We start from the raw sequence: 19,157 nt of genomic DNA, 5'->3' as shown, positions 1-19,157 counted from the left end.
TTTAATACAAATATCTGTGAAGAAAGCAATGAGCAACTTAAAAAGAAATTACCCAAAAATTATCAAGACAGTAGTAAAAAGTACAAAACATGACCTGAAAATTAGCACAACAAACAAACAAACAAACAAAAGCGAGAAAGTAAAAAAGTTAAAATACAATGCAAAAAAAACCCAAGGAAATGACCTGAAAAGTTTTTCAAAAAGATGATTGCAGTAATTCTGTAAAATATTTTTAAATATATAGTTATCTTACTTATAAATAAAGTTTTGTTTTAGAGATGTTTCCCTTGCTTTTGAAAATAACAGTTTTTCAAATTGCAAATTTCTTGCGAATTGGGTGTCATTTCTCATCTCATCATTTTCTCATCATGTTTTCGAAAGAAATCAGACCAATGTGCTCCATATGAACGGAAAACTGACTGGGCCAAAATGCGTGTCTCTGATGTAGGCCTGCTCCAAATAAAGGTCGACAATTTAGTCCAGATATAAAGTAGAAATATTTGTTATCTAACAATCAGTTTCTTAGTTTTCAAATCAATGCAATGACAAAATTCTCAAATACAGCCAAAACAAATATCCTCGAACTATACATTTAAATTTAAATGTTCCGTCAACACAACAAACTCCACTGAAATTCTGAATTATGGACCTTGAGTTGGTGCAACAAGATGCTCAGAATCATGATCAAATGCATCAAATCTTCCTGGCTTACAGAATAGAACCTTTATTTACTAAAAAAAAGATAAATCTAGTAAAATAACTTGACCTGAGACCACAGGATGAGGAATATCTGTTGTATACCTGATCCAGCAGCAGGCTGGAAGATTTTGGGAAGTGCAGGAGGGTGAGCGCGTGTAAAGGCCGGCAGTGAGTAGGCATAGGGAGAGGGCCGAGCCTGCTGGGCAGTGCTGCTGGGGGGTCGTGTGCGTGAAAAGGATGGAACAGAGGGGTCTGAGGGTTCGGGCAGAGGAGGACGAGATGGGACCGAGATGGTGGAGGAAATGCCAGATGTTCTCCAGTCCATCTCTGAGGTTACTGGGTGAGAGATCAGAGATAAGGAGAATGGAAGGACGGGATGAAGAAAAAAGGATGGAGAGAGAGGGGGGGATTGAAATGAAGGTTTGAAGGAAATGATGAAGAAAATAGCAGCAGTAAAAACAGAATACAGATGTACAGGTGAAAGTGAAAATGTGAGAATGAAGTTATGCAGCATGTTAGAGGAAACTCGTGAGAAGAGGAAGTGAAAAGGGGGAAGAGGAATGAAAAGATGAAAAGAGTGGACTTTTGAAATGGACAGTAATAGCGTTCCAATGTCTGTTTGCTATTTACATGTCATAAAAAGTAGGCTAAGCTGCTGGCAATGGTGTCTGTCTGTGTGTGTGTGTGTGTGTGTGTGTGTGTGTGTGTGTGTGTGTGTGTGTGTGTGTGTGTGTGTGTGTGTGTGTGTGTGTGTGTGTGTGTGTGTGTGTGTGCGTTGGGGGGGGGGGCAGATGTTGGGATTGTATATTCTTGCAAACCACGAATATGTTACCTTTATTTGATGTGTATCATATCGATGTGACTAAAGTGATGTAGTATGTGCGCTGATTTTGTCATCTGGAGGAGGGAGTAGGGGAGGGGGATGTTGTGACACCCCAGCAGGAAGCCTGGTAAGCTGCAGACTACATGATGTAAGTAAAGTCGAATTATTCTGACTAAAACCGCACTTTTGAAATACATGTAAACATGTTAGTCTGACTGAAATCAGACTGACTTGAATTTCTTGAAATCGGATTAACACACCCAGATAACGCTGCTGGAAGTCGAGGTCGAGGTATTCCATCATGTAAACACCTCAGTCTGACTTTAACAGGACTTCTGAGGAGGTAAACATACTTTAGCCACCTAAAAAATTCAATATCAGTTTAAGTGTGCACTATATATTTGAATATTTTTTCCTCTTAAGCTTCCACAACAGCTGATGGAGGCAGCGGCAGAGCAGCAGCAGCTCCGCCGTTCAGTGGAGGAAAATGGTTTTCTCACTTTGGTGTTTTTGATATAACAGCTTCAAATCCCTATGCGTAAGGGCTGTTTTATGGCAAAGTAAATCACTGAAAATGTTCTAAATATAGCGTACGCTTAACTGGTAGTGATTAATCATGAACAACTGATCAGTTACTGCAGAGTTTGCTCAGCGCTGTTTGATTATCTGTACTTGATGCAGCAGTTTTTCTACCACAAAGTTATTGTTAATAAACAGATACGACTATGATTTGGTCCATGTTTTTTTTTTTATTGTTATTGTTGTTTTATATCTTGCGTTTTTGCATATTCTGCATCCCTCTTTTTCTCTGTATATATTGCTTACATATTTATTGGTCTATATTCTCTTCTGTATGTTTAATATGCTGCTGGTTACTTAAATTTCCCTCGGGATCAATAAAGTACCTATCTATCTATCTATCTATATCATAGACTGTATAAATAATATAGCTTCACTGCAACTAGCTGAAAGAGGGCATATCTCCACCTGCTGTGGAGGAGTCAGACGTACTTCATCAATAAATGGATTCTCTCCTGGTACTTGTATACTGAGACAAGGACAGTAGTCCAAATAAATAACAGAATCAGGCTGTAACTGTGTATGTAAACATACTGTGTGTTTACTACTGTGATAGTTTCACAAAAATGGGAACTTTAAGACACAACGTGACCTTTTCCTAATCATGAGCAAGACTTTTTTGTGCCTAAAACTAGACTCACGTTAACCACAGCGATGTTAAAACGCAAAGAAACGTTCATCTTGTATATTTCCGCCACATAATCATGTAAACGCATCTGTGGTTTGCAGAAACATGCAATTCCAACATTTATTATGGCGATCGTATTGGGACTCGTAAATCAGGGAACGGACTCAGTTACCTGTGGGGCCTGATTCAATGGCAGGCCTCCATGCCAGATCATGAACTCTGGTGACAGATGCAGCAGAGGCTGTTACAGAGAGAAAAGGGAACAGCAGACAGAACCATTGAGCCAAAAAGGAACCGGGGTTTAAATAGGAAACAAAAGCGGAAGCAGCAGTGACAGAAAAACAGTTCAGAGAGAGATTAAAAAGGTGAGAAGGGAGATCCTCGCCTGACCCCGCACAGCTGATACAGAGCGAGGCTGACAACGCAGCAGGGTGTCCAGTCTTTCCCAGAATTCATTAGAACATGTAGTGTAGAAGTTGCAGTGTACGTTCCCTAGCTAAATCCAGCCCAGCAACACTTAATTTAGAACAGATTACTGTGGCAGCATGCTCAGGGCAGAGCTGCTGTCTGGACACTGTGACTGTGTTTATCCGATGTGGACATTAGAATGGAAATATCTGGCAGACAAAATCTAAATCATGACACAAACATTACAAAAACAGTGTCCTCAGGTACCAGACACTTCAATCAAATGCTTTTCAACTTTCTCAAGATTATTTTTATCCTAATTTTTGACACATTTTTGAACAAATTATCTTATTATTACTTACTTACTTACTATTATTACTGCAGGTAATTTTAGAGGTAAAAGGAAAGAACATATGTATTTATTGTTATTTAGTGTTTGTATTTCTATTCCTTCTCTCATTTCATGTAAGTGTCTTTCAGTATTTTGTATTCGTTATTTTGTATTTGGTTTGTTTTTTTACTTTTAGGGGGTTTTTTTGCATTTCATGTAAAGCATCTTTAAGTACTTTAGCTAGGTTGATAGGTTGTTATTTCTTATAAACTGATTTTTATGGTTTTATGCGCGTTTAGTGTTTTGACTTATAATTTATATTTATTCTTACTTTATTTGTTTTGTACCTCTGTAACTTATTTCCAGAGTTATGGTATCCATGTGCTCTATACTGATTTATTTCATTTTTTTAAATTTTTATTCATTTATTAATTATTATTATTATTATTTATTTTTATGTTTAGAAATATATATATTTCTATATATATTGTTAGGTTAAGTACATTTTTAGCACTCTCGCATGTAAATCACTTTGAGCTGCATTTTATCTATGAAAGGTGCTACATAAATAAAGATTATTATCATCATCATCATCATCATCATCATCATTATTATTATTGTTATTGTTATTATGTGGTATTATATGGTTATTAGACTGAGTTAGGTTAATCTACATTTTGTCAAGAAATAAGTGCAAGTAAAAGTGTAAAGGATCTCAAAAAGCTATCTGGCTTTGGGGTGCGAGTCCCGTCTGTTTGTGCAAGAAGGGAACACGCCGTCTGCTGAGTATAATACACTGACTATGGATAAGTAAAAAAAATAAAACATTTTTAAAAGAAAACACACGGTGAGCCATCGTTTTGTTACTATGATCCATGTTTGTGGAACAGCCTGACTGAAGGCCTGAGGGCAGCTGAGGGTGATAATATTTTGAAAAGCAAACTCAAATTCTACCTTTTTAGTTTGGCTTTGAATTTAACTTAATCTATTGACTATTTATTTATACATTTTAGTCTGTTTCAGTTTTACTACCTCCTATATAATTTTATTATTCTTAACATTTATTTATTGTCATTTACCTCTTATTTACAGTTTGAGCATTTTACTTATTATCACTATTATTTATTCATTTTTAATCTTTCTATTTCTAGGCTTTAGCCTGCCTCTGATGTTTCTGAGTACTCCTTAATCACAAAGTCTTCTTTTTATTCTTCTGTTTGTGTGTGCCTGTGTGTGTGTGTGTGTGTGTGTGTGTGTGTGTGTGTGTGTGTGTGTTTTAAGTCACTGCTGAACACCTCAGATGAGGATTTCTTCTCAGACTTTCTTTGCATATTTATTTGATGTAATGGCCCTGTCATCCTCCAGTATGTCCCCAGTCTTACCAGCAACATGAGTAGCTTGTCCGCTTCCGAAATGGGCCCTCCTCTCTTCACCACCTTCATCATCACTGTCATTAAAGTCATCGAGGTTTCCAATGTCACTCTGTTTCATGCTCATGAGACTGGCCAAACTCTGCATGTCCTCATCTCTGTGGAGAAGAGACAGGGACTCCTTTAAGAAGCAGCTCGAGACTCATTTCTTTGCTCTTACTTTGAATTAATTACACTTTCTATTTATTCTTGTCGCATATTATGGTTGTTATTTCTTATCATCTTGTTTTGTGCTTTGAATGTACTTTAACTGCTTTTACTTTTGTTGTTTACTATTTCTTTTATATTTCTATTTCATCTGTTTTCCACATCGTGATGGTATGCATGTGCCATGTGCTAATTATTTCACGTCACGTCACGTCACGTCACGTCACGTCACGTCACGTCACTCACGTCACGTCACGTCACGTCACGTCACGTCACGTCACGTCACGTCACGTCACGTCATTTTATTTATCTTATTTTATTTTATTTCATTTATTTTGTATTCTTTTTATTCATTTTTAAATGTATTTATTCATTTATAAATATTTATACATTTCTATATATTCTTAGGTTTTCATTTTTAGCACTCTTGCATGTAAATCACTCCGAGCTGCATTTTATGTATGAAAGCTGCTTTACAAATAAAAATTATTACAGCTTTGAGGACTTAGTGCTTTCAGTTTAGCTTATAGACATGCTGCCTGGAGGTTAACTTACGTGGCTTTGCCCTCTTTGAGAAAGACACAAGACAGGTTGAGTTTCAGCGTGGCTTCCACCACTTTGACGGACAGCGGTTTGAGCTTCAGTGTGACATCAAATTGCGCCGGCGTGGCACTGGCAAACTTCTTCATATTGACGTCTGCTGATGCCAACACCTTCCTACGGCCTTTTGTCTCCTAATGAACAAAAAATAGAAGATGAGGAAGTCAGGAAAAGAAAAAACAGCAGAAAAAAATCCTTCCTGAGAGTACATTGTTTTACAATTAACCTTGAAAACTGAGCAAATTGGTTTGATTTATTTCAAAAGCATGGTGAGAAAGCAATAAGAAACAAGACGTGGTCCAAAATTCTGTAAAAAACTCAGTAAAAAAAAAATGAAAATAAGAAAATAAAGTAAGATACAAAAACAAACAAAGTATATTTTTGTATTAGAAGTGTAGTTTTCTGGACATTTTTCTCTTTTTTGGGATTATTTTCTTGTAAAACTTAATTTTAGGTAATTTTGTTGTCATCCTTTAATCATTTCTTGCAATCTGTGTGACATTTCTTCATAGTTCATCAATGCCTTTTTCCCCATTTTTTCCAAAGAAATCAGAGTCAAACCACTTGTGAAATGCATGTAAACCCATGTCTATCCAGGTTTCGAAGGGTTGAAAAATGAAATGAAGTAAAAACTAAGGATAACACAGATTCTGCACACTCACATTTTCGATGACAAAGGTCCAGTCCTTGTCTTCAAACTCCTCTGCAGTAGGTTCCTGTTGGCAGATGAATAAATGAACTCCATTTCCCATCTTTGATTCAACTAATTAATCTGCAGCAACAACAGAGACTAAACCTCTTACCCTGAAGAGTGTGACAGTGATGTCTAAACTCTCTGGAACCTGCCACAGCACCAGGCCTCTGTATGGGTTTTTGATCCCCGGCTGCCAGCTGTGCAGCTAACAGAAAAGATAACACAAACAGTCTCAAAGCTGCTGCCAGAGTTTTCCACGGACTGGACTGTACGTCCTCTGCAGAGCACACTGTAACGCCGCTGTTGGTAACTTTTATCAATCAAACTTTTCGGTCATATTTGATGAAACCGTCACTACATGCACACAGTAATACATGAGCCAGATAGTGAGAAAGTTTGTGATCATGACGTTAAAAACAGCTGTGTCAAATTGAAGCACTGTTGACTGGACAAGCCGAATTTCATGACAATCGACTCAGAATAATGCAAGTTACAGTCAATTCTGTGGTGAAATTTGCATCTCTCAAAACACATGTATTTATGTGCCAATGGATCTCGACCTTATATGACGCCTGCACAGACGCATTGTGGTGAGCTTAAAGCAGTGGCCAATGAGGCATCTACATTTCTACATACATCATCCATATGTATCAGACACATGTACATGTCTAATAGCAAGCTCTCCAAACTATATCTAGGTCAAATGAAAAATGTCGAGGAACTCTGAGTCTTACGTTGTTTGTTATTATAAAAAAGGCTAATGAGACCACAGGTCATGACTGAATGCTCCGTGAGACTCCTCTCTTCTGGTTGGTTGCGTTGTTTAGCCACAGTAGATTCTTGCAAATTCAAATAGAAGCACTACAAGGAAGAGGAACATAATTCTTTTTGAAGAAAATCTTTCTCATGTACAATATACTAATGTGTTGATGTAGTAACAGTTTTAGCAAATATGACAAAAAAATGATTGTCATATAAGTTACCATCTGTAGTTTGTAGCTAAAAGACAGTTTATCCTCTTGGAAAATTTCTAAATCCAGAACAATATTTTATAAAAATTAAGTCATTTCTGCTTCAGGAGTTCCGATTATCTACAGTATTTGAACATTTCTACCTGACTGTCATGTCTTTCTCTTTGCCTTGTTACCTTTGTGCTGTGGCGTCTGTTCCTCCTGGTCCACACCACTCTCAGTTTGTCTGGTTGCCTGCAATTAAAACACATTTTAGTGCTTATAGTGGGGGATGTTTTTCAGTCACCATCTACTGTAGACCAGCATCAATACGGCATAGAGACCATTTCCACACACACCCAGATAGATATGCTAACAAGTTTCTGACAGGATGTTTCAGTTCCATTTTTGGTCCAACTGTTGACATTTTGATAGTCATTAAAGCTTCCCAGTTGTACGCCTCAGTGAACCAGTGAGGCTGCACTTGCAGTTCACACCCATGTCCTCTATTTAGTATGTGACCCAACGTCTCCCCTTCTCTTCCTGAGTTATGGTGCTGAGTAATGGCCAGAAAAATGTTTTTTTATGTCACTGTCAAGCTGACCTTTGAGCTTTTAGATATAAAATATCATCACATCCTCATTTCATTCTACCAGACATTTGTTTGAAATGTTGTAATAATTCCTGTATGAAATATTAAATTGTGGCCAAAACAAGTTTCATGAGATTCCAGTAATCTTTGACCAATAAAATCTACTCAGTTTATCATTGAGTCCAAGTGGATGTTTGTGCCAAATTTGAAGAATTTCCCTTAAAAATGTTCTAGTGATATCAAATACTTGAATGAGGCGCACAAGATCACAGTGACCTTAGACCACCAAATTTTGAATCTCAACTTCGACCTATGACTACCAAATGGTTGTCAGCTCATCGTTGAGTCAAGGTGAATATTGGTGCAAAATTTGAAGAAATTCCCTTAAGGCTTTGATGAGATATGACCTTCACAAGAAAGTGCCAGCTGATGAACAGACAGACAACCAGAAAACATAATGCCTGCAACCATGGCATGGAGGCATAAAAAAAACATAAAACCTGCAAATAATTGATGAAAGTACTGCATACCACCATGTTCACGAGTTTATGAGTTTCTTGTCATACACACAGATTCTGTTTACTCTTTCATCAAGGCTAGACTAGACATCTACCAAACCTTCACCAAACCAAAATCTAAACATCTAAAGACAAATAAATCCAAAATTTTGACAGATAGATATACAATGGACATTTATTAAATGTCATTTCAACATTTAATAAATGCTCAGAGGGGGAGGTTGCATCTGAAATCAGTCCCTCATTCATGCATTAACTATACTCTACATAATAAACAGTCAATACTCTTCTTAAGTGAGCAGAAAAATTGAAATTTTTGACATTTCTGAATCTTGATTATTCGTGTTATCACTGACACTGCATACATGCCATAAATACTCATTTTTAGTTGCACTGTGGCAATTTTGACGGCCCTAGAAAATGTATAGAACTCACACTAAGAATTGATTTAATACAAAGAAGGAAATTCATTTCAGACATATCCTGGGAGTCTCCAACCACACCACCAGCTCTGTCTGACTGTACACAGGGACAACATTGCTACGAGCTAAATGCTAATGTCAGCGCGCTAACATGCTCACAATGTCAATCTCAAAATGCGGACCAAAATTCAGGGGATTACCAAAGTGATCAGAATGCATCCTGTGGGAAACATAACTTGTCATAGCAGTCCATGGGACGGTATCATCTGATTTCATGTAATCTAATTATGCAGTCTGTGGAAGAGCAGACTCAGGAGAGAAACACACCGCTTACACACAAACCCGTGTGTGTGTTTTCAAAACACTGAGCTTAAGAGCTCAGCCAGGAGAAAATGAAAATCTTGTGACTGTGTGAGCAAGACGTTAGTGATGGGGAGGAGAAACAGCTGGACTGCATGTCTGCCAGCGTAAGAAAAAACAAGAGAGAGGAAGAAACTGCGAACATATTAATGAATAGTGGGAGACGCTGCACTGACTTCAGAGGCTGTAATGTACGGAAGCAAATAAGGGTCATTAATATCTGATGTTCGTAAATCATTTTATGACCCAAATTAATGTTTCTGAATGCATAATAATGTATTGTAGCTATAGAAATATTTTGTGCATGCGTGGGAAATGTTTGTGCACATAAAAATAATTTGCGCTGGTAAAATGTTTATGTAGCTGTAGAAATATTTTCTTTATGTGGAATTAGAAATTTTGCATGATTATTTTCAACACTAAGGTTTGACTAAGTCAGATATCCCCTAACCCTAACCCAGAACATGTTCCACCTTTGCACAGTGACGGTGAAGTTACAAGCTTCAAGCTACAAGCACAAATTTTGACCCTCATTGCCTAGTGAAAATCAAATCAATGGGTGTACTGTTTACTTTTTCCATCTGGAGCATGCTGGCATCAACATGGAGGGGCCCAAGGCAAACTGTTCGCAACACATGTGGGCTAATTACAACGGTTAGTACGAAGCATGCTCGAAAATTTTTCTAAAAGACTTCTCCTGCAAAAATTTTGGTACGCATACACAAAATATTTCTAAAGCTAATGAAACATTTTACATGTGTGGTATTTTTACACATGTAGTTTTCAGACATGTACAAAAAATTTTCTACAAAAAAATCTATAAAACATTGTCACACGTACAAAAAAATTCTACATCTACAACTTTTTCACACATGCACAAAAAACTCTCCATCTACAAAATTTTTTCACATGTGCACAAAAATATTCTACATCTAAAAAAACGTTTTCACGCGTGCACAAAAAATTCTCTACATCTACAAAACTTTCACACGTGCACAAAAAAATGTATATATCTACAAAACTTTTTCGCATGCGCACAAAAATGTATACATTGACAAAAACGTTTTTACATGTGCATAAAAAATGTATACATCTACAAAACTTTCACGCGTACATAAAATATTTCTACATATACAAAACTTTTTCCACAAATGCATAATAATCTCTCTACATCTGCAAAACTTTTTCTAACATGTACGAAACAACAATCTGAACAATCAAACATCTTGAGAACTGTTTTACACGTGCACAAAAAAAAATCTACATCAACAAAACTTGTTCAGATGCACAAAACATTTCTTCATCTACAAAACTTTTGTCAACCATTCCCAAACATAAATCAGATAACAATTTCTGAAGGCATTTTTTTACAAATATTAATGACCCTTATTTGCTTCCATCGAAATCTCTGCTTCCATCGAAATCTCCGTCTCTTACATTATCCTGTGAGACTCTGAAGTGGCGGCCTGTTGTGGGAACGCTCTATGCACTTAGAAAAACAGAGCCAAGCTGTGGATGATGTGCTTGCTGTGAAACAGCAGTATGGCTTCAGGCCACATTACAAACATGTTTCTGATGGGAGAAATAAATAAACATTAAGTGGGGTGATCACAGATTTTAAACAGAGTGTGAGAGTGTCACAAACAAGGAATGTAAGGACAGAGTCCATGCTGGGGATTAACTTAACATTATTTATTAAACTGAGGTTAACACAAACTAACTATAGAGTGTAGATCAGCAGTGTTGACTGCTGAGGTTGGCCAGAGCAGCCTCCAAGACAGAGAGACAGACTTCACAAGAGACTCTACAAATGGGAATATTCAAGACCAGACTTTAAACACATGCTATGTTACCCGACAGGATTCTTTGTCTCTGATCCCTCTCTATAAGTGTCTATAAGTGTTTATAAGGGTTTCTATCTACATTGTCATTTAAGAAAATAACTGAAAAAATTGAAGTGTAAATAAGTATAAATGCCAAAGAATTTAAAAATAAATAAATAAATAAGGCCTCAGCTACAGTACAAACACTTCAGCCATGAAACATGGTCGATGTCACATCATACTAACTATTTTATCATACTCCTTCTTTAACCAAACTGTCCGCTGTAAACATCCCTCACAGCAGTTTACAGACCGACTTCCTGCTCAACTTTGCTCAATGTGCAATTAGAGATTATCAGCAACATTTCTGGTGTGCTTACTTTCACTTTGACCTTCAAATAATCTGAATAAGCTCTTGGTTTGTTTGATTTGTCTGACTTTTCTTGATCCCTCCGACTTTGTTGTAGTAATGTCCCCATATCTCAGTGATTACTCTGGTTAGTACAGTTCTGTCATAAGTGATAGAAATAACGTCCAAAAGTACAATAAGATATTTTAACAAAATTACCGCCTCATGTCTGTATGCCTCCCATGCCAGTCAAGTTGCACTTGAATCTCATATTATTTTTTTTTTCATATTTAAAACATGGATTCTTCACACACATCTTACCCCTCAGCAGCACAGAAGATCTCTACAATCAACACAGTTTCAAGATTAGTGTCACCAATCCAGTATCTGAACTCATATCTCCCGTTCTGTTTCCCTTTAGCATATGAATTCTTCAGTGTTTTGTGAGGTCACGGTGACCTTGACCTTTGACCACCAAATTCTAATAATTGCATTCTCCAGTCCCAGTGGATGTTCAGTTTCCTTTTAACTCTCAAATTGTGCAAATACAAATAAGAATATAAAATATGTCTAATGCAAACACGTATTTGACAAAAATCCAATTTATGGCAAAAAAAGTTTTCACACTCGCATGAGGTGGTATTTCAGGCGATTCAAAAAAGCCATATTTGGCAAAAATGCAATGAAAAAACACTTTTTTGACTTGTCTAGGTCACATGATGCTAAACCGAATATGTTGGGGTTGTGGACAAAACAAAACTACAAATTCCTTTCAAGAACTCAAGAATAAGGCAATGAGTGTCTTTAGCGGAAATGACCCAAAATACTGTCAAGAAATGACAAAGAAAAGTCAAAAACCAAAACAAAAAGAATGGATAATGCTAACAGGTAACTGCAGTAAAAATCCATACAGTTGGCCTTTAAGGAGCCCGTACCGCTTGAACTGAGGACACTGGGCCTCCTTCTTATGTTGCACGACTCTCAGAACTAATGCGTGGATTGGTGAGAATAGTTATGCGAGAGAGAGGAGTGAGAGTGAAAGAGAGAGAACAGAAATAGACAACGCCTGACTCGCTGAACTTCACAGAAGCTTAATAGCAATCCTCCACCTGCTGCTCTATTTATCACAGACATGTTCCTGTGCTGTTGCAAAACGCTGACCTACAAATTCACCATAGTGTTTTGAACCCCGTTAGTCTGCAGATTAGTGGTTTACAAACTACAGCTCCTCAAGACAGAATACACACCAATATATTATAATTATATTACACGCTCAGATCAGACCCGGTCGCTGCAAATCGAGTGTTTGTTTTCATCGGTCTGAAGTACGAGGTGTTTGAGCTTCACCATATGAGGGAATGCTGGCCGGTGTGAGGGAAGCTGTTGATCATACAGCTTCTAAATAGTGTTTCCCAGACTGTCTAAACACGCTTACTTCAGTGTAGGTGGATTTTGCTTATCTGCTCAGGGAGACGGCCCATCTAGCCGATCCACATTTCACACATTCCTGTCACAGAGTGTAGAAAACACAGCGGTACTGTCTGTGATGTCAACCATAGGTCACCCATGAGTTCAATTTCATGCTGAATTTTAACGCCCAAACACACAGATGCTTTCAGTTATTTTATTCAATTATTATTGTCCTTCTTTTTACGACTGTGTGTTTCGCACGGAATGACAGTGTGTGTGTGGTGGTGCCTGACAACGGGAAGGGGAGCGGGGATTGTTTTTGTTTTGTTTTGTTCTTTTGGTTGTCTTGTTTCTTTTCCATCATTTTTAAGTTGTCTTGTTTTTCCCCTTATTTTTTCCCCTCTGCAATCCAATTCCTAATAATATAAACAAATAATAAGCAGCAATTTAAAAGGCACAGTTCAGCCCAAAATCAAAAACACGTATTTTTCGTTTTACCTATTAGGCTATTTGTCAGTCTAGATAGTTTTGGTGTGATGCTGATTGCTGGAGATATCAGCCGTAAAGATGGCTGCCTTCTCCCTAATATAATGGATTTAGGTGGCACTCGGCTTGTGTTTTTCACAGCGAAAAAAAAAAAGTTTGAAAAACTTTGAAAAAACTCATGACCTGGTTACTCAAGATAATCCACAGACCTTGCTGTGAGCAGTTTTATGTATTTTCTTCTTACCAAAACTACTCCTGTCAACCATAGCACCACGCAGAAGGAAGCGTGCATCTACTGCTAGCTCACTTAGCATGACTGAGCTAGCTAACAGCTCAGCCGAGGAGGATGCTGTTAATGGTTACATCTCACCTCAAGAGCGCAAACCTCTTAACCATGAGTAAATGCACACTTCCTTCTGCTTTGAGAAGCTACTTTGAAAGCTAAGTTGTGCGAGCTATCAATTAATTCACGCTGGACGAAGCTGAACTACAGCAAAGTTACCCTGGCTAGGAATTTAGACTGGCTAATGAAAACTTCTAAAAAAAATAAATAAATAAACAAATACTTTGTGAAAAAAAACTTCAAATTGGTAATTTAGGGCTCCATGTGATACAAAATTATTACAAAATATAGCACTTAAGCAGTAAAATTGGTGCCCGTAAAACCAAAACAATTAGCTTAAAGAAGCGAAAAGGTTTTTAACTATTTTTACTATTTTGACTATTTTCTCTCTACTGAAGTACACCCACCAACCGTATCACTGCACAGAAGGAAGTGTACATCTACTCATTGCAGAGAGGTTCGTGCTCATGACTGTGCAAGATGTAAACATTAATTGCGTCCTCCTTGGTGTACTGTTAGCTAGATCAGTGCTTCCTTTTAGAAAATAGAAAATAGCGCCAACCAACACTCAGCAACTCACACCAAAACTATCTAGACTGACAAATCGCACTAGAGATAAGAGGAAAAACGTGTGTTTTGTTGTGGTGGTAAACTGTCCCTTTAAGTTGTTTTCCGACTGAATGAAGACACTGCATCCTCATTCAGTTCAATGAGACAATTCCCCTGAAGCTGGTGCTCATGCAGAAGGCCCTGGCAAAATAAAAGAACCTGACTCAACTTTTACTGCAATAAAAGATCACGTGTTCCTGAAAAACACTGCAACATCCAATCAAATACATGCAAGTTCTTAATTTTTTAATTTTAAAACATGAGCACTGTTACACTGAGCTATCGGTTACTTGGCAATCGATGAGACAGAGGTTAAAATGGTTGTTACTGTGAAAAATATCCTGTCTTCTAGAAGTTTTTACTATTGTGCAATGATGTGGTGTGACAGCTGAGCATTTTTGGAATCATGCTTGTTCACTGTCTCTAAAAGGGATATAAGACATGTTGTAACTTGGTCGTTTGGTTGTTTGTTTTAGAGACTGATATTGATCTACAATATTGAAAAATCAAAGAGATTTTTTTAAAGAGAGTCAGAATGCAGACTGACATCTTTGTAACTTTTTTCAGTGCAGTGACTTTGGTTTTCAGCGGTCTAAACGTTGTTTTTCCTGCCAGATTTACAGGAGTCACTTTCGTCATAGATGATGATGCATATAAACCTTCCGCCTAATCGTTTACACACAGTCTAATGAAATGACACATGATATGTGGCTTCAGGCTGGTGCCGGCTGCCCTGTTCTGTGGTGTTCGATAAAGTGGGAACATGTACAGACGCAGCCTCAACAGGAGCCGCTCTGGTTAACACTGTCAGAGTCATTGAGAAAACACTCTGGGTTTGAAACCACTGTAAACCTGAGAGTGTAAACATTTCAATCTAAACATCTATTACTCACATACAACCAGATGGTCTTTAAGGTATAAACTTCCCGTTAAGCCCCAGGACATAATGTTTACTCTGTGCCATCTCTATTTCAGTCAATAATTGCAAACTTACGGAGGTCAATTTTTACCAAGACAATATCTTTTTTAAAAAGATGAAAAGTCAGGACTGATTACAGTTATAATACTCTCAATTATGAGACACTAAATTAAACTTTAACTTCTTATATCAAACTTATGACTCTGTGACAGTTATGAGATACTAAGTAATTATAATAATAAAGCATATCATAATTTAGATTGATGTCAAAATTATGAAATAATATGAAGTAGTAATTGTAACCAACTAATATCTTTTTGTATTTATTGTATTCATTTATTTTTACTTTATTTAACCAGGTTGCTTTTTGAGGCATATACTATCAATCAAGTTTTTAAAAAAATCTGACAATAAAAAAATATATTGGCCAATATGTTTTTTGTTTGTTTGTTTGTTTTTTTTTTCAGTACAGCCTGTAGCATAAACACGCTTTTTTAAAAACTAAGAAAAAATGGACAAATTACGATTTACAGTTAAAAAATAAATGTGTTGTATTGGCTTACATCTATACTGATATATCTGCAATGAGTTAATATCGGCCAATATGGGCTCTAATGGTAAGTCACAATTTAGATTTTTGGTGTAAAAATTAAGAGATGTTATATTCGACTAAGTTAGTAGCATAATTTTGACTTGAAAAGACAGACATTTGACTGTATCTAAGAATAATCGGTCAGTTTTGACTCCCTAAATCCAAACAGCAGAAGCACGTGAAATTCTGAGTAAATTGTTTTACTTGCTGAGTGCCAGTTGTTACTGTCAGATAATAAATGCATATTTTTTTCCTGTTGTCAAAATCATGAGAAAATACCTCAAATTTTTAAATTACAGATAAAAATAAACATATGATTCAAAATTGTTAGTTAGTATTTAAAGTTAATGTTTTTGTATAGTATCTGAATTTTCACAAAGTTTTGCCTCAGCTTTTTGTCATCTTGACCAATTATATTCAATTAGGAAATTATGAATAATTTAAATTTAATCATTTTTGACTTGTCAAGCATTATTTTTGTGATAATTTTGGCTCTCCATTAGTATTTTGATTGTTGTCATTGCTAACATCTATACTTGAAACCATCTTAAGAAACCACCTAAAACACAACACCTCAGGGACTCTCGCTAAAGGATCCCTTGCTCCAGTAAAATAAATAGTATCAGAATTTTGACAAAATTTTGCCTTAGCTTTTTGTCATCTTGTCCAATTATCTCTAATTAGGAATAATTTCAACTTGTTTCCAAATATGAATAATTTCAACTTAAAATTGAATAATTTTGACTTACAACCATTATTTTTTTTTTACAATCTTGACTCCTTAAGTGATAAATTTGGCTTACTGTATTTTGATTTTTCTTTTTTGCTAACATTTACACTTGAAGCCATCTTAAGAAACCACCGAAAACACAACACCTCAGAGACTCTCACTAAAAGATCCCTCGCTCCAATAACACAAATACACTATTAACACCATAAGCACATTACATTGTATAATATATCTTTACAGTTTGTTCTTGCTTCCCAGTGAAATGTATGTGTAATTAATGCATTGTTGTGTGCCACACCCTAAAGGGAGAGCACAGCTGCAGCACAGAACAGGCCAACTTTATCGATTCTCACACTGTATGAATAAATCCCTCTATGACTGAAACATGTTGATACCGGTCAGTCAGTGTGTGTGATACTTTTTTTGGTAGATAACAGTGACAGGAAGGTAAGCCACTATACAAGCCAGGGCTGGAGGATTGGAAAAACATGCTGACTCCTCTGTGAGTAATGATCATGGAATTAAAGGAACTCCTTCAGTGCCAAGACTCAAGCAGTCAGACCAACAGCTCCAACACTATCAGTTCTTTACGAATCTAATCTACACCCTAAACTCTACATGGAGGTGGGCACAGTTTGCTCCAAACCCCAAGTTCCCATAAGTAACCTGCCTTTTAATCTGACTGTGAGCAGGCTAAAAAATGACAAAGTGACACATATTCAGTCTTCCCTGAAACACTAAAAAACAGATTATCATTCCAACTCCTCACAACTTGCACTGCTATCTTGGACCATTTTTTGTTGACACAGTCACCCCTGAACAGCCAGCAGAGCTCTTTGCTTGATGGAATTGACGGGACCAATCGAACAAAATGGACAGGAGCGAATAATTCTTGATGTGTCTATTATGCTGACTTCATATGCGCCTTGGAAATATCGTATTTAACGTATTAAGTTAAGAACACATGATTGTAATCAAAAGTCAAAATTAGGAAATTTCAATGATACCCGAGTTGTCGCGTTTGCGTGACGTTTCAGGGGCAACAGAAATGGCATAAAGGATGGAAACAGTGTCACCAATTGACAGAAAAAAATTATTTACTTCTAGTAGTTAAACATTTTAGTATCTGCATCTATTAGCTGTGGCAAGTATGCAAACTTTTAACTCTAAAGCAATGGTCAATGGTAAGAAACTTTTTTATTAATTCAATATTAAATAACATTTTTTGATCACATGTAATATGGTAACATGGTATTAATGTTAACTGCTGTCCATGTAGAGTGACCTAGATTCAATAAAAAATCTATAAAAATTAGGGATGATAACAATTAACCAATCGATCAATCGGTTGTTAAGAATTTAATTGAAGTAGTAGCAGTACTAGGGATTTGGGGGGTGCAAATGTTTTGCCCCAGGGCCCCCTTACAAGTTAATATGCCCATGGCAAGTAGTCAGCAATGTCAGTGGGAGGCACTCTGGGGAGGGGGGGTGATGACCACATCCCCTCTCCACCTGCACACCTGACACTAACTGAGCTTCCAAAATAAAAGGCTACCGCTCGTTCCTACAACCAGGTTATTTATTCAGCATGACTGCAGGCTGGCCTAGATATCAGGATGTCATACCACATGGTTACAACCACACAGGCTCAACATTAGAGAGCAGACGCGGAAGTGTCGGGGCGTGCTCTGTGAAGGAGCATCACCATATTTTTCATTTTGCATTATAAACAAAAGTAAAGCTTCCGATTAATAAATACCTCTCTAACAGAACAATTCACAGCGTAAATGTTTTGCTTTTTTTTTTTTACCCTTCAATACCAATATCATAGCATTAAAACGTACTCCACGTAATGTAAACTGTCAACTACCATAAGCGTTTTAAAATCTTCCAACTTTTACAAACATGTTATGTTCGCTTCCGCCCCTCTGTGACGAAAGGTAACACTGATGTAGAAGCAAGCTAACCAGTAATAGGTTCATTTAATTTTTTTTAAAAAAGTGCTTGGCGTATGGGGTGTGAGCTGAACATGGTCTGACTGATCCCTTACATGCCATTTTGTTCTGTGGCGTACATGTAAAGTAAAATGATGATATTTCTGAATGGAGTTTGGCATCACTTTCTCTTCCCAAACACAAGTCCCTTTAACATTTGAACACAACACATTAGACTAGCTTTGCCAAACACTACTCATATTTACTAAATTAGCTAGAAATAAGTGTTTTCACAGTTACTTACCATTTCTTCGTGCACTCTATCGTCAGCTCTTGAAACGAAGCCGCAAACTGGAACTTGGATGCTCTCTTCCCGACCCGCTGCAGCCGCTTCCACACCGATGTCATGCTGAAGCTTGTCGGATATTTCTCTCAAACACGCGGTGAACCGAAATTAAAACGAAGGGACAGTGTGTCCCCGCCACCGTGTCCCTCCGCCGGGACCTCGCAGACCGGGAAAGTCCACCTGTGTGGCTGTCAGCTGCGGTGTGTGCTCCTCTCCTCACCGGCGTCCACTTCAGGCTGCAAAACAAACACACGCCTCAACTCCCAGCTAGCGTCAAGCTAACCGGAACAAGCGGAAACACGAGATCGAGACTTTCAAAATAAAGTTGAATGCGGAACTAGAACACAATACAATAATGTAATAATGTCCTGAAAATGTAATAAAACTTGAACTTACCTTGATTGAATAAGTACTAAAGCCCATAATGTAATAAAC

At 37.2% G+C, this 19,157-nt stretch overlaps 1 protein-coding gene across 2 annotated transcripts in view; it reads right to left on the bottom strand.

The window, feature by feature from the left end:
• The window catches only part of ehbp1l1a (EH domain binding protein 1-like 1a), a 54,160-nt gene extending 35,221 nt beyond the window's left edge, over window positions 1-18,939 (bottom strand). For both annotated transcript variants that reach the window (XM_042512808.1, XM_042512807.1), the window contains exons 1-8: window positions 18,681-18,939; window positions 7,487-7,544; window positions 6,449-6,544; window positions 6,308-6,361; window positions 5,601-5,779; window positions 4,851-4,996; window positions 2,902-2,970; window positions 802-1,035 (exon numbers count right to left, since the gene is read on the bottom strand). In XM_042512808.1, coding sequence (XP_042368742.1) covers window positions 802-1,035; window positions 2,902-2,970; window positions 4,851-4,996; window positions 5,601-5,779; window positions 6,308-6,361; window positions 6,449-6,544; window positions 7,487-7,544; window positions 18,681-18,784 — 940 coding nt within the window. In that variant the 5' untranslated portion in view covers window positions 18,785-18,939. The remainder of the gene's footprint in view (window positions 1-801; window positions 1,036-2,901; window positions 2,971-4,850; window positions 4,997-5,600; window positions 5,780-6,307; window positions 6,362-6,448; window positions 6,545-7,486; window positions 7,545-18,680) is intronic.
• Window positions 18,940-19,157: the final 218 nt, after the last annotated feature.

Source organism: Plectropomus leopardus, chromosome 23 (genome assembly GCF_008729295.1).
Source record: "Plectropomus leopardus isolate mb chromosome 23, YSFRI_Pleo_2.0, whole genome shotgun sequence".
In the NCBI taxonomy this organism is placed as follows: Eukaryota; Metazoa; Chordata; class Actinopteri; order Perciformes; family Serranidae; genus Plectropomus; species Plectropomus leopardus.
This window is presented reverse-complemented; position numbering and strand designations above follow the sequence as displayed.